This window comes from Solea solea, chromosome 1 (assembly GCF_958295425.1).
Source record: "Solea solea chromosome 1, fSolSol10.1, whole genome shotgun sequence".
NCBI classification, from domain to species: domain Eukaryota; kingdom Metazoa; phylum Chordata; class Actinopteri; order Pleuronectiformes; family Soleidae; genus Solea; species Solea solea.
In genome coordinates, this window is record NC_081134.1 from 46,807,646 (window position 1) to 46,823,854 (window position 16,209).

Consider the following 16,209-nt stretch of genomic DNA (forward strand, 5'->3'; position numbering starts at 1 on the left):
TATAGTTTCCCTATAGTTTGTTTGTTTGTGTGTTTGTATGTAATACTGAACTAAAACTATACTGGATTGTAACGTGAAAATGAATGTAATAATAATGAACATTGTGTTTTATTCATCATTTCATATTTAATAGCCAGATTATTGGTGTTCACATACCAGAAGTGATCAAGTGGATATTGAGTGTGTGTGTGTGTGTGTGAAAATCTACAGATTGTTTCTTAATCAAAGTTATTCCATCATAAATCCTTCATGTTTATTGGTTGAATATTATTTTCCTCATGGTTGAGCGAACTCCACGCCCACACAGTGTGTAGAGAGGCGGGGGTTGAGTCCAGTCCTCACTGACGGTGAGACAGGACCAACACTCCTCCGGGGCGCAGGACGCAGGACGCACGGAGGACACACTTTAACAAAAGTCGGTGTCTCGACGTTTAACTCTCTAATTTGCTTTTTGGTTTTCTGTGTCGCGACAGGGTGACAGTTTTCTCTGTAGCGAGACATGACGCGCGGACATCACAGGACATCACAGCAGTGCGCGCGCCACGCTCTGGATCCATAATGTGAAGAATCTGTGTCGGAATAAACGAGGACGCTGCGTAAAGGAAAAGCTGCAGTCTTCCCAGTTTGACCAGGTCGTTTTAATCCAATCGCTCCAAAAGTACAGAATGGGACCATCATCTGTTCTGCTTCTCCTCGCCGTTCTGGGTAAGAAACATGTACATGTTTTGTGACATTTATTATCTTTTATGATCAAGTTTGTGCAACAAAATGAGGAGATTTCAAGGAGTTCGTTCCAAAAGCAATATGAGTTTGCTCCACGTGTGCACCGATAACCAAATGCAGCCAATGAAAGTTTTACAAAATGTTTGTCCAAACTTAATCTGGACGAAAACAAATAAAAATGAAACTGATTTGAAAGGTTTTTTCCATTTCTGCATCGTCACCTCAGAGCACCTGTTTACTACCATGGCACTGTTTGTGTAAAATATCTTTTCTTTTTTTAATTAAAATCACATTTTTGTTCAATATTTATTGAATTACAGGTCAAAAATGTGATGGAGCATCACCACACAAGAGACCATCTAAATATTAACCAGGGATGACTCAATATTACTTTTTTGTGTCAGATGTTGATTCAGTCGTTATTATAGTTGTTATTATACACCTTTTAAACCAATATTTTAAAACCAGAGACTAATCTTAAAGATTTTTATTGTAACACAATATAAATCATTACAAGAGCAAATTTGTGCATATGTGGCAACTGATTTACATCCATTTATCATCACACCAAATATCACTTTGAATTCAATTTCCAAGGGAAGATTAGTAAATGAATTAAAACTTGACTTTATGCATGTGATTTAAAACATATACACACAAATCTGAGGTAAAAGATTTGTATTTTGTGGATCCCCAAAAAATTGTTGCGACTCAACTGTGGGTCCCGACCCAGTGTTTGAGAAACACAGCTTTGTGCTGGTGCATTTACCACCTACAGCCACTTCAAGTACATTTTAAAGACATAATTGTCCAACTCTGTAAGAAATAAGCAGCCCATAACATTACATTACATTACATGTCATTTAGCAGAAGCTTTTATCCAAAGCGACTTACAATAATTACATGACATAACATGACTCAGCTAAAATGCTGTTGCTGATTTATTTTTATTTTTTTTGTCCAATCCAGTGACCCAGTAACCCTAACCCTAACCAAGTACCGGCTCATCCCTAATATTATGTATTATAATACAAGGATGATAGTGACATGATATGCATTTTTTTAACTGGCATAGAATGAGGATTATTAAAAAAATAATAATAATAATAATAATAAAAAATGACAACCTGCACAATTTGTTGATTGCGTTGCTTCATTATATGATTTTGATTTGGAAACATTCATTGTTTCGCTCGAGAGTCCAACATGATATTATTTTATGGCTGAGTTAGTGTAATGTACAGGATAGTTTTGTATGCTATACATAGCAGGCAATAAAAATCTTTCCTGGGGCAACGAGACAGATGAAAGCACTGAGTTAAGAGCCACTTAAAAACTCTCATTCCTGATGTAAACTCCTGTCTGAGCAGCAGAGGATTAAGGCTCTGCCTTTGACCCGGTCCATCTGCTGCTGCAGTGACAGACAACTTCAAATGTCGGATTGAGATAAAAACGATATTTTGGAGTCCACTTATCCTTAAGTGTGTTTAAGTGGTTCGAAGGTTCAATTAAGTGGCGTGTTATTGCCGGCTGTCACACTGGCAGCAGCGGAAATGCACTCACACGCCAGATATGGGAACGTGAGTGAGCTGAACTCTCACTGAGGGAGAAAACCTCACGGAACCATTTCATGCAAACTGTTGTATTAGCTTGTTACTGTTAGTTGAAGCTTAAATAAACTGGATTATCTGATTAAGACTAAGTTAGATATCTTTTCTTAAAATGAGATCCTTCTTGTGCACACTTTGCTTGCCATGATTATTATTATTTTCTCTCAGAACAGTGAAGATTCATATGAAGCACACAACGTAAAGAAAATGATGTTGAGTTGAAAATAAGGTCAATAGTCAGATTATTATCGTTAGTTGAAGCTTAAAGTAAGAATATATAATATAGAATAGAATAGAATATATATATATATAAAATATCTTTCTTCTTAAGCAACAAATAAGAACAATGTTCCCCTTTTTTATTCTAGAAAATCTACTTCTGCAGTGTAGTTTAACTCAAAACAGTGACGTGCCATAACTGGACTATAAGATGTAAATGTGAAAATGAATCAACGATTTGTATGTTGCGTTCAGAATAAGGTCAGTGACCAAATGATTGGTGTCAGATATGTGAGCAAACTGGGGGAAGAAAACCTCACTGAGCCTTAGTGGACGTTTGTATGTAAGGACTTAAACACAGTTTTCACATCTCTGTATATTCAGCAGTTTCAGAAATCAATCAATTAATCACTCAAAATATAGTTTATTGTCCCATAGGGAAACTTGTGGTGTTGTGCATATGAACGCCCTCATAACACAATCAAAAATAAACATTACTCTCAATATAAACTGTAGACTTAACCGACATGACTCTATGACTTCTCTTCTTTTTACACTTGACTGGTTATTGTGACATTCATATTGTTAAGATTAGATAGTCCTTTATTTGTCCCGCAGTGGGGAAATTTGCATTGTTACAGCAGCAAGACGGTAAAGATAAAGATAATAAGTAATAAACATGTGTAACACTACAAAATATGCTAAAATATAGTATAATCAATGTTAATGTAGATAATTACAACAGCGTAACTGGACCAAAACTTTATTTTCAGGTATATATATGCGTGTGTAGTATTTACCAAACTTCTTAAATGCGCCCTCACTGATAAAAGTTTCAAAAGGTCATAAAAAGTCTTACGTATGTTTCACTAAAGTCTCACAATGTTTGTGTTGTTGCATGAAGATGAAGGTAGAAATATGAGATAAACTGTTAAATCAGTTTTTAGGGCCTGGCCAATTATTGATGGTGTTGATATTAGACATTTGCCGATTGTCAGTATCTGCTTTTATTTGAATTATCACTGCTATTATTAAGTGACTGCATAGAAAGCATGCTTCTGCAGTCTCTGCCTCTGGGCCATTTGCTCTTAAACAGAGTATTTGGCCATTTTTCAGTCCGTTTCCAAGAAGGAGAAAAAAGAATAAATGGCTTAACTCATAAGAGGGCAGTTCCACAGTTAGAGTGCAGATGACGCATCATTTAATTTTCTTTTTATTATTCAAAGGAATTTTAACAAAGTTGTGTTGGAGTTTATTAAGATTATCATTTATGCTGTAAATCAGTAACTCGGAATAACTGGTATCAATGTTGGCCTTGAAAAAACAATATGGGTCGACCCCTTTCATGAATTAGTTTGAATATTGGGATTAATAAACAAGCTACTTCACAAAGTGCTGATGATAATGAATGAACCACTCTGTGACTTTAAATTCCCATGTCTGGATTTAAAGTCCTTGAAAGTGTTTCGTGTTTTCTTTCTCGCTCTCTGTTTTACTTCATGGTCTTCACAGTTTCTGCCAAATTCTGTGACAACACAAAGAACAGTCCTCGGTCTGGTCTCTGATCTGGTTCTTCAGGATTTTTCTCTTCCCATAAACGATGTGGAGTCTTTCTGCTTGTCCGGGGTCCCAGTGCTGTTACCTCACCAGTGGGACTGGGCCAGTTGGAAATGTTCTCTGTGGTTTTGGGCTCTGGGAGTTTTGTGGGCTCTTTGATTTGGACAGCGAGCAGCAGTTTGTGAAAGCAGCAGCAAAACAACGAGTTTAACAGTTTCAGCTTCTCTCATCATTGTCCCAATGGAGAGTTGTTGTGTTTTTGATACATTTTTGTAAAGATAATGGAAAAAATCTATCATTACTAATACATTGAAAACCCATTAAATGTGCGGAGAGAGAGAGAGAGAGAGAGAGAGAGAGAGAGAGAGAGAGAGAGAGAGAGAGAGAGAGAGGGGGCCGCACTGAACCTCCTTTTAATCATTTCCTCATTTGTGTCGCTGTTAGCCTGTTTTCCATTTGCGCTGCCTCACTCTTGGCTTTGATCTAATATAAAAGATTTGTAATTGCTTTAAATAAATCTCATGTTCCACCTTCATTTGAATGTTTTTACCAAGCCACATGTTTTCGTCATGTTTGTCTGCTGCAGCTGACTCAGGATCAGCTCCCCACATTAAACCACATGCACAGCACTGTTCACATAACAGCCAAATAAGATGCATGCCATTATTCCATTTCATGCGTTCACATATTAGAGCATTAGAGCATTTCTTGCTGCTCATCTTTTTGGAGTTAGAGGCAAGAGTATGAAGTTGAGATAATGTTTAATGTTTAGAGTTTTCTGGCTCTCATTATAAATGCCTGTCGACGATATTTCCGAAAAGACACCACTGTATCTCTGTTAACCATATACAATTACCAAAATAAGTACAACACATATGAAATAAACGAGTGCGGGCACATGGAGACGAGTGACTCATTTATTAAAAGAGTCAATCAACAGTATTTAAATCACGCTCTTCTGGAACTGTCGGAATGCAGTTCATCTTCAGAGACAGCTCTGGTCTGCTATATATGTGACTCTTTTCATGTATGTACAGTACGACCACCTGTCGTTGCCACACTTACACCATGTGATGAAAACTGTGAGGGACGTGGTCAAAGGACAGCTGTCGGCTGAACTAAACTCGGTCCATGTCACCGGTCACTTAATGGACAGCTGATGAAAAAGGAATGAGCTGTCGAAGCTGTTGTGACAATTTTTTTTTTCTGACTTTAAACTCAGAATTCTGACTTTGTTCTCAGAATTCTGACTTTGTTCTCAGAATTCTGAGTTTAAACTCAGAACTCAAATATTCTTTTCCTGTGTGGCCCTAATCCTCTTCTGTACCAATAAAAAATGAAGTTTTTTTAGAGGAGGGATAGTGATTATATTGGACAAAGGATGTGAAAGATGGAGCTGCTGGGTATATTATATATATTATTATATATATATATATACATATACATATATATAATGATGGTTGTGTTGCCAGTAAATGTTCTAAGTGAGGAATGTGGTACATTCAGGTTGTGGAAGAGTCTGTTTATAAAAGAGCAGCTCAGACCCTGGAGAGTTTTAAATCTTTGTTTCAAATCCACTTCTTTGCGTTGGCTCGTTATTCCAGTTGAGCTTGACAGTTATTTATATTTATTTAATTAGAGTGCAAGTATATTCTTACTTTTATTGTGTGGTGTTTTTTTATTGTTCTTATTTTTATTTGTTGTTTTGACTTAATTGCATTTTATTTTGTTTCTACTGTGGTTTAAGCGGCTGCAGTGCTTCACTTTGAATATAAACAAATGTCTGTTACATTAGGGTCACATCATGCCCATTGACTCTCTGTGTTTGTCAGTATATGGACGTCGTCCAGTGACAATAGGCTGTAAATGACTGTGATCTTTCACACTGACTGCTGGGGATCTGTGTTTGAGCCACTGTAGATCAAACTGTTTCACAACATGTGAGACATAAAGGTTTGGTACTTGCTGTCGGAACAATGAACATTTATTGCTGTGTCTCTCTTCTGCTCAACAACCCATTTGATTGGCTCATCTGAGTGACGCTGTGCTCGTGGTAAACGAGTGCCGGATTATCTGGATTAGCTGACGATTATTATTATTACATTTTCTCATAAATTTATCACAAGTTGGTTAAGGGTCCAGTAGAACTAGTAGTCCTCATGGAGACCAAAACCCGGTCCTAATGAGGCAGAACCTCATTTCTGTGGAACTGGTTGAGTGGTTGAACATTTGAATTGTGGTTAGATAAAGGTTAGTGTTAGGCATTAACTGGTAATGGTTAAAGTTAGGGATAATGCCCTGGGTAGAGTGTGTGTGTGTGTGTGTGTGTGTGTGTTACCCTCAAATTCACCTGTCATTAAACGTGCAGTGGTATTTAAACCAGCAGGAACATAACTGAGGTTGAAAGTGTGTTTGTTTTACGTGTCTCTGCAGGTTTTCTTTATTCTCTCTTATTCTACACACACTCACACACTCACACACACACACACACACACACACACACACACACTCACACACACACACACACACACACACACACACACACGCACACACGGGTAGTTCCTGCTCTCTCATTATAAAACCAAGCTGTTGGCAGCCGCTCAGGTTCTTTCCTCGCGCTCCAACTCTGCTGCAGGTGCAATAAAAAAGGTGTCGCTCACATAAACGCACACGTGTAACGTGCAGAAAAGTGGCTGAAGGCTTGTCTTTGGTTGTTAATGCGCCGCTCTCTCGCCGTCAGCCGAGTCTCAGCTGAGTCAGGAGAAAAACGTGAATGTGAATGTTAATGTTAATGTGTTAGTTCAGAGCAGCTCTGCACCGTGAAACCTAAGCTAAGACACGTACACGCCACCTCACTGGGTGTAGAACAGCTGGACGGATCTTTGTTCCTTCAGCTTCTTTTAATCAGATGTCTTTGTTCCTCTGCGGCTGTTATTAGTCTCAAATTAAAACCGCAGAGACGACCGCAGCTGCATTCCTGGGCTTTAAATGACAGTGCTAGACAAGTCTGGTCTGCTATAAAGAGTTCAAAACATATTTTTGATGATATTAGAGAATGGCATGGATGAAATCCTCCCTGGAATGTGAGCTTTAAGGCTTTTTGTTGGGCTGCAGACTTTGAAAACACTTTCATTTCCGATATTTTATCCCCTTAAGTTCGGCCCGTTGTTGAAGGTATTGTTATTTCATGTGGTGTGTGGATGGTTCTCGGACCAAATGGGAAACGGGAGTTCTAAAAGTGCAACGCCACCCACATACTTTAACTTGTTTGACTTTGTTTGCAGCTTCATGTCAGTGTTGTATTCTGATATGAATGAACAGAGTCAGCTGTTCCTCTCATCCCCATAAACACTCACTGATCAGGTCACTGATAAAGCCTCATAATCCCCAGGTGATGAGTGAAAATGATTGAATTAAACTCTCCAACACTTATATTGAAAACATGAGCGCTCACTGCTTTTCATTTTTGATCTGAGTGTAATTCACTTTTTTATTAATCGCTTTTTCATTTCTAAAGATCTAAGCGAGTTCTTTAGTCCTTTATGTCGCCTCTCAGGTCAGGATGAAACTTTAAAAAGTAAAAGACACCAGAAGATTTTAGTCATGTTGGGGGATCTTGGCATGTTTGTCCAATAATACATTTGAAAGCCGATATGGTGCCAATAATATTGTGCACCAGTGATCCTAACTTTTGTGATCTAGTCTTAACTTATATCGTCATTGTTTCCCCACAGGCTGGGCTGAAGGTTCCTCTCATCACTACTCAGACTCCAGTCGTCTGTCCCTGGAGAAAAGCTTCGGCCGCTCGCTCAAAGACTCTCAGTGTCAGCACATGCTCAAACACCTTCACAATGGAGCCAGGATCACTGTGCAGATGCCTCCTAATGTGGAGGGTCACTGGGTGTCCACCAGGTAAACAGCCGGGATTTTGACACAGCGGCAGGACATTTTTGACGTCACTGTCACTAACAGTCAACCTGACGAGATTCCTGCAAACACGGCAGTGTAAACAAAACAAAGTCACGTGATTGGCTAAACTCCTGAAAACTCACCCTTTAGCTACAATGACTTGGTAATAAGTTGTTATTCTTTGTAATTTGAGACATAACTAACATTTTCTAAGCACGATCAGCTAAAATAATATTTGTCATAAATCCTGGTTTGGCCTACGTTCTCCCTGGGTTCTCCGGTTTCTCGCCTTTGTCCAAAAACACCCTGGACTAAACCTCGACGTCCGCCCTACATCAGCTGGGACGTGGAGGACAAAGTAGACGATGAATGAATGAATGATTTGACGTTCTGAACTGATTGTGTTTTCTGTTGCAGCTGTGAGGTGAGACCAGGACCTGAGTTCTTGACACGCTCCTACAGTTTCTACCCCAACAACACCTTCCAGGCTCACCAGTTCTATTACGAGGACAACCACTGCACCAGACCCACCTACACTCTGCTAATCAGCGGCCGCCTGCGCCTACGCCAGGCCTCCTGGATCATCCGCGGGGGCACAGAGGCGGAGTACCATCTCCACCGCGTTCAGATGGTGTGTCACACAGTCGCAGTGGCCAAAGAGCTCAGCCAGAGGCTTAACCACAGCTGCCGGGGAGCAGTGCGGGGCCCCTGGGAGCCCAGTGTCATCTACGAGCTGTGGAGTGAGGAGGGCGGCTACGACTGCTCCAGGGAGCTCAACTTTGCCATGCATGAGCTGCAGCTGCTGAGGGTGGAGAAGCAGTACCTGCATCACAACCTGGATCACCTGGTGGAGGAGCTGTTCCTCGGGGACATCCACACAGAGCCATCACAGCGGCTCTACTACAAACCATCCAGCTACCAGACCGCCCTACAAAACGCCAAGGTCAGTTCCTGATGTCACCTCTAGAGGGAGGAGTGAAGTGAGTGTGTGTGTGTGTGTGTGTGTGTCTCACAGCTGTTTGAATTATGTTGATTGTGTGTCTCCTCCCTGCATGAAGAAGATGGAGGTGTTTAAACTAAATATCTAACTTAGTAAAAGTCAGTGACTCAGAATAAGAGTCATTCTGAACTGACACAGTGTTGCTCTAAAACCATTGCAGGAGACAAACATTCTCAGTTGTATGGTTTTTATTCCAGGAGTCCACTGAAGCTTTGCATAATTCACACTTTATATAAAGTCATTATTAATGATGTAATGATATGAAAATCTAAGAATTGATAGAGGAATATCAAATTATCTCAGTTTTCAGTAACAAGGGGAAAAAATCCGCTGCAATAATCTGTCACCTTTTCTCCTTTGTCTTTCTTTACACAATAAATTAAAATGCTTCCAAATGTCAGATTTAAATCCACAGGAACATCCATCATTTCAAAATCTTACAAATGTCCTACGATCCTGGCTTCGTCCTCCATCACCTCTTACATTTACTGTAGATGTATAGAACCAGTTTTCACTTCCCTCCTCTCTACTCCACTGTGGCTGATCCAGACCTTTTGTTTGTTTCTGTCACATGTCCATGAAAGAAAGGACTTGTTTTGGCGACAGTGGCTCAGTTGTAGAGTGAGACGTCTTTTCTTGGCACCTTCCTTTGGGGTACTAGAGTAAAATGGTATGGTGTGGGTGGAGTTAGACCTCTCCACGCACGGCAGTCAGCTGACTGGACGACAGCAAAAACACCACTCCCTTGCGATCGGTGGAAATTGAGCCGCAGTCTATTCTTCGTCTATAAGACACCTTTCATTTCCCCCTATCGCCCTATGTCAGCTGAGATTAGCACAGCACCCCCCGCGACCCTCCTGTGGAGGATAAATTGGTAGAGTATGGATGGATGAATGTACAACCCATAAAATGCTCAGTAGCACTTGCTAATAAAGGTATTGCAGCTCCTACCTTGTGATGTAAAGTTTTTATTTTGCTTCAAAAACCAATTTTCTGGCACTGACAACATAAATTAAAGCTGCAGTACGTAAAGTGTACGCCTCTGATTGGTCTTTGTGACGGAATCATCGCAGGGAGCAAGGGAAGCTCTACTTCCTCTAAAATGTCCTAAAATAAATGGTCGAACAACATCTACTGTTTATTTACATTTCATTACTCAAAGTTTGCTAGAACGCAATCAAATTTATGACTCAGAATTAATTGTTTATTGCAGATCATCTGACGTGACTTTCTCATATATTGAGACACAGTGGAAGCTCAGCTTCCATATTATTATATTATAATATATTATTAACATTATTGTTATTATTCTTCTTATTATTATTATCATTGTTATTATTATTATTATTATTATTACTACTAATAATAATAACAATAATACCATTATTATTAGTATTATTAATAATAACAATAATAATAATAATAATAATAATACTATTATTATTATTATTATTAATAATGATACATCAACATTTTAGGTTGTAGTTTGTAAATTGTCATTTTATCCAATGTATTTCACGGCTTAACTAAATAATAACAACAATAAAGCAGATTTGAATCAAAACCGAACTATTTCCATGTTTTGAATGCAGCAGGAAAAGGTGGGAAAATACAGAGGGTTGTTGTGTAATTTCGTTAAACTGACCATTTCAATTTGATTATACGCTTCTCCAGCATTTTAATTTTATAGCTTTGGTGGTTTTCAACTGAACACATATGAATACCTCACTCCTTCCTACACTTGACCGTTTGCTCGAGGCTGTGATGGATTTTTCTTTTATTTCCATGGTAACTATCCAATCCATTAATGTTAAGCTGTGAACCCGGATCTGGTCCCGGTCCAGGACGTTTGCCGGTGCCAGCAACTTGTGGTTATTGGGTGGATCGCAGCAGCAATGAAGCAGACTTTGTTTTTCAGCGTGTCTTCTGTCGCCTGGTTCACTGCAGCGTCACTGATAATGACAATGACAGATCCATGTGTGTTGGCCTTGTATTTACACATCCTTCATCCTACTTTCCTGTGAGCCTTTGAAGTTCATGTGAAGCCAGTGGGTCGAGGATAAGACTCTTGTTATGGATTCCTGTGAAGATGCCGGCGTCGCCTTTTAGTTCACCAACACTGACAGGCTTTAAAGATTGTTGGCTTCTGGACTCGGGTGGTAATCACCAACATGCCCAAATGAAAGATGGCTGCCAAACAAAGTGAAGAATTCTTCTTGATCCACTGCGACACAGATTGTCCCTCATGTGTATGTGACCACAGCCCGGTGCAGTAATATCCTGCCTCATTTCCTTTGTCTCCACTTCCAGTAATGGTCTAAAAAGAGTTTTGCTTCCAGCAACAACTCAGAGCAACTCTAGGTTGTATGGGAGGAGACACTTGAGCTGCTCTATGGCAAAGTAACTAATGACCACATAAGACTTATTTATCCCCATGGAAACAGAACTTTCCCTTAACAATCTTTTTCTTTTTCCATTCTTAAAAGATTTTCCGTGAACACGGCATTGTTTCAGGAAATGTCTTCATCCACACTAAACTCCCAGAATGACTCAAAGCACTGTAGTGCATATGCCAGGCCTGTGTGTGGCGCTCTAAGTGTATACGATCACAGAGACAGAATGAAATCCAGGATGACTAAGGAAAGAAAATAAACGTTAACATGAAGCAAATGAACAAACTTTTAACACAAGAAGAGGCAGACGACAACGATGATGATAGAAAAAACTGACTGTTGCTAAATGTTGGAGATTCTTTGTAACTGATCTACATTTTAACTGATCGACATTTTAACTGATCTACATTTTAGCTGATCTACATTTTAACTGATCGACATTTTAACTGATCGACATTTTAACTGATCTACATTTTAACTGATCTACATTTTAGCTGATCGACATTTTAACTGATCGACATTTTAACTGATCTACATTTTAACTGATCTACATTTTAGCTGATCGACATTTTAACTGATCGACATTTTAACTGATCTACATTTTAACTGATCTACATTTTAACTGATCGACATTTTAGCTGATCGACATTTTAACTGATCGACATTTTAACTGATCGACATTTTAACTGATCGACAGTTCGGCATTTTGGTTTGATTCTTGTGTCAGACGTCAAAGACATTTTAGTATCGACCAAAAACATAAGTCCAGTCGAGTTGTGCTAGAACTGTTTAATTTTTATTTATTTTTATTACTGCTATCAATCAAACATTAAATAAAAGAAATTCTTTCTTCTTCTAATTTATTGTTTAATGAATTGAGTACAGGTTTTTCTTTTGTATAATAATAACAAATGTTAGATACGTGATTTTTTGTTCAACTTTCTAAGCATCACTAGCTGCACTGCAAAAAAGAATAATGTGGTTGAAGTTATAAGCTTAAATTGAATTGCTGCCATGAGAGTAAAGACAACTTGAACATGAGCTTTGTTTCAACTAAACAAAGCTCATGTTTAGTTGAAACATGAGCTTTGTTTCAACAAACCAGCGCCAGCCGTGCTCTTGACTCTGGTTTCTACTCACACAAGTAATGCAAAAAATATAATCACAGCAAATGGTGAGATGCATGTTACCACAACCAGTGTTGAAAATGTGTACTTTTACTCCCTTAACCATCTTCGTTGTTTTTAGCGGCACCAGCTGTTAGCCGCTCAGCTGTTAGCCGCTCAGCTATTAGCCGCAGATTTGAAATAAAGAAAAAGAAAGTGATGCAAAGAAGACAAAGCTAATGTGAAACTAAATTAATAACAAGCAAAGCAGCAGTGGCAAATCAAAGCAGTTAAAATCAGTTAACATGCATCTCTGACTCATGAGAACATGATATGTGATTTTTACACATGCATATAGTTCATAAATAAATGATTTACTGATTAAACTGCTATTTTTCATTCTTTTGCAGATTGTAATGTTGTCTGAGAAAAGAGTGATTTGATCAGGGAGGGTCGCTCCCTGGAATGACACCTCCCTGGAGTTTGGTTCTTTGGAAAAAACACATTGTGGAATACAGTATGAAGACATGCACCCCCATTAGGTTGTTGTAGTTTTTGTTTGTGAGGAGCATAAAGAGCTGGATGTCGTGGCTCGGGTTCAAACATCTGCCTTTGACTGTTTCAACGATGTGATCACGCCAAGAAAACGCTGGAACCTCATCTGGATTCCAGCGTGCCTGAGGTTTCAGACTGAAGGAAATAGTTTTTCCTCCCTCTGAACCTCTTATAAGAATAATAATAATAATACACAATAATCACATATTTATAGCGCTTTTCTCGACACTCAAAGACGCTGTACAAACACAAAACAAAAACAAAAACAAAGGACAGGACTGAAATAAATCAATGGCAAATAGACAGTTAAGTGTAAGCAGTTCTGAACAGGTGGGTTTTCTAGCGGAGTGTTCTTATCTGAGACATAAATCGTGGAGCTGTTAACTCCAAAGACCGAACCCCCTGAACAGTGCCTATAAACCATGACTCGCAGCCCCTCCCCTTACGTGAAACTTATGAACCCCTCAGAAGAAGACTCCCCATTGTTAAACACACACACACACACACACAAACATGGATGAAAAAGACACACCTGTGAACATGAATGAACCTTCACAGATTGACCCACTAACACACACCATCACACGTCTGCTGGTCCTGTTCCTCTTTCTACGAAGTTCATTCTAACTATAATCCACTTTATTCACAAACAAATGTACCTCTTCTTTAAATCTCAACTTCCTGGTTTTCATTCATTTATTTTCCATTTTAACACCTTTGCCCCGCCTTTGCCCCGCCTTTGTCTCCAGAATCACGACCACGGCTGCATCGCCTGTCGCATCATCTACCGCTCTGACGAGTTCCACCCTCCCATCCTGCCCCCACGCGCCGACCTGACCGTGGGTTTGTACGGTCAGTGGGTGAGCCAGCGCTGCGAGGTTCGTCCCGAGGTCCTCTTCCTCACCCGCCACTTCATCTTCCACGACAACAACCACACGTGGGAGGGCTATTATTACCACTACTCTGACCCCGTCTGCAAACACCCCACCTTCACCATCTACGCCCGAGGACGCTACAGCCGAGGGCTTCACTCCACTCGGGTCAGGGGCGGGACCGACTTTGTCTTCAAAGGTAGCTGCGTGATGTTCTCTCATCAATTATCACGACTGCACTGGCTAATAATCGCCATGTGAACATTTGTTTGCGTCTGTTCTGAGGTTCTAACAGAACTGTGATCATACGTCATCATCATCATCATCATCTCTGTTAACTATTATAACGTCACACTGTCATAAACACGTCTTGTACTGGGTCAGTGTGGAGATTTTCAAGATTAAATCTGGAACAAATACAAAGATAGAATCAATCTTTAGCGTGTTAGAGTTTTAAAGCTGCTGACAAAGTTCCACTTCTAAACCGTCTGATGCCTGTAGTTGCATTTTAACTCTTTTGTCACAAACTAGCAGTGACATTAAAAATATTCTCATTATCATTGGCCCTGATTTAAGTGTGATTGGAACCATGGGCACGTACGTGGCACAGAGAAAGTCTTAAGAACATCAGTTTGGTGCAGTCGCAGAGTCGCGCTTGTGTTTCAACTCAGACTTTGTATGAGAACAGACTGCGGAGCGTTGAAGAGAAAGAAAGATGTCACCCAATCAGCTGACTGTCTAACTCCACCCTGACCGTACCATTTCACTGTGGTAACCCTACGGAAGGTACCACACAATGGAAGAGTAGGGGCTGGTTGTTGAACCATTGACTCACAGACACAGTGTGAGCTCACATGTAATTCTGCTGTTTTCCTTTCTCTAGTCAACCACATGAGAGTGACGCCCATGGACTTGGCCACGACCTCCCTCCTCAACGTGTTCAATGGGAACGAGTGTGGGGAGCAGGGTTCCTGGCAGGTCGGCGTGGAGCAGGACGTCACCAGAACAAACGGCTGCGTGGCGTTGGGGATCCGGCTGCCTCACACCGAGTACGAGCTCTTCCGCATGGAGCAGGACGCCCGCGGCCGTTACCTGCTCTACAACGGCCAGCGTCCCAGCGACGGCTCCAGCCCTGACCGACCGGAGAAGCGGGCCACGTCCTACCAGATGCCCCTGGTGCAGTGCTCGGCGAGCAGTCACGTGTCAGACTACAGCCACGGGGACGGTGGCGAGAGGCCGCCGCCGCGCCACAGTGGCTGTGTGGGACGTCACACACAAACCGCGGCGTTGGCTGCTTGTGTCACGTCTTTGCTCCTTTTCTGGCAAAGCTAGAGAGCAACGTGACCCTGGATTACGAGGGTGAAAACTTTTCTGAGGATGAGGATGAGGATGAGGATGAGGAGCGGTGCCTCTGATCGTCTGAAGACTCTGACACTGCTGCGCCACAGAAACTGCACTTTACTGAGGAGCCGGGGACCGAGATGTCTCTGTTTCCACAAATATACGAAGATGTTTATATGTCACAGACCTGAGAGTACGTCTTATATACGTCCATGTATTTACTTACAATTACCACACGTGAGTGGGTACGTGGAGACACTTTACGTCTGTTTACAGTAAAAGCTTTTTCTTTAAATACAGTGTGAACATTTTATTTTAGATCAAATACAACGGCATCTATTTCATCTGCTGGTTGTAAAGAAGAATTCATTTCACTTCAGCCTTGATGTCCTGATTAAAATGCAGCAAGTCAAAATATTGATGAGACAAATTATTACTGTGGTGAATGTGGACAGAGCTACAGTATGACGGGGTATCATCACCACACTGAAGAAAGACTCAAGTCCTACTGCAGTAATATTACTTGTACTGACTCTCACACATGTAACCAGCAGCAGCCACAGTCTCTTACACAATCAAGTCCTGATACTGATGCTGATACTGATACTGATACTGATGCTGATACTGATGCTGATACTGATGCTGATACTGATGCGGTGCTGATGTGACAAAAGATGAAGTATTTTCTCATATTAAAGTAACTTCACAAGATGCTCCTCGTTCCTCATGTTGGCTCCAACTACAGACTTTATTCTCATAATATTAAAGCTTTATTCTAAATAATATTTAAGTTTTCTTCTCATAATATTAAAGCTTTATTCTCAATAATATTACAGCTTACTTCTAAATAATATTAAAGCTTTATTCTAAATAATATTACAGTTTTCTTCTCATAATATTAAAGTTTTCTTCTAAATAATATTA

At 40.2% G+C, this 16,209-nt stretch overlaps 1 protein-coding gene across 1 annotated transcript; it reads left to right on the forward strand.

Annotated features, from left to right (window-relative positions):
- Positions 1-353: 353 nt before the first annotated feature.
- On the forward strand, positions 354-15,996 carry LOC131470252 (protein APCDD1-like). The gene is made up of 5 exons (XM_058645958.1): positions 354-705; positions 7,844-8,021; positions 8,436-8,961; positions 13,822-14,143; positions 14,828-15,996. The coding sequence occupies exons 1-5, from the start codon at positions 666-668 to the stop codon at positions 15,274-15,276; spliced, it is 1,515 nt and encodes a 504-aa protein (XP_058501941.1). The 5' UTR covers positions 354-665; the 3' UTR covers positions 15,277-15,996.
- Positions 15,997-16,209: the final 213 nt, after the last annotated feature.

Coding starts and splice junctions, on each gene's coding strand:
- LOC131470252 (XM_058645958.1), top strand. CDS start 666: ATGGGACCATCATCTGTTCTGCTTCTCCTCGCCGTTCTGG. Junction 706..7,843: donor GCTTCTCCTCGCCGTTCTGG/GTAAGAAACATG, acceptor GTTTCCCCACAG/GCTGGGCTGAAGGTTCCTCT. Junction 8,022..8,435: donor GGTCACTGGGTGTCCACCAG/GTAAACAGCCGG, acceptor TTTCTGTTGCAG/CTGTGAGGTGAGACCAGGAC.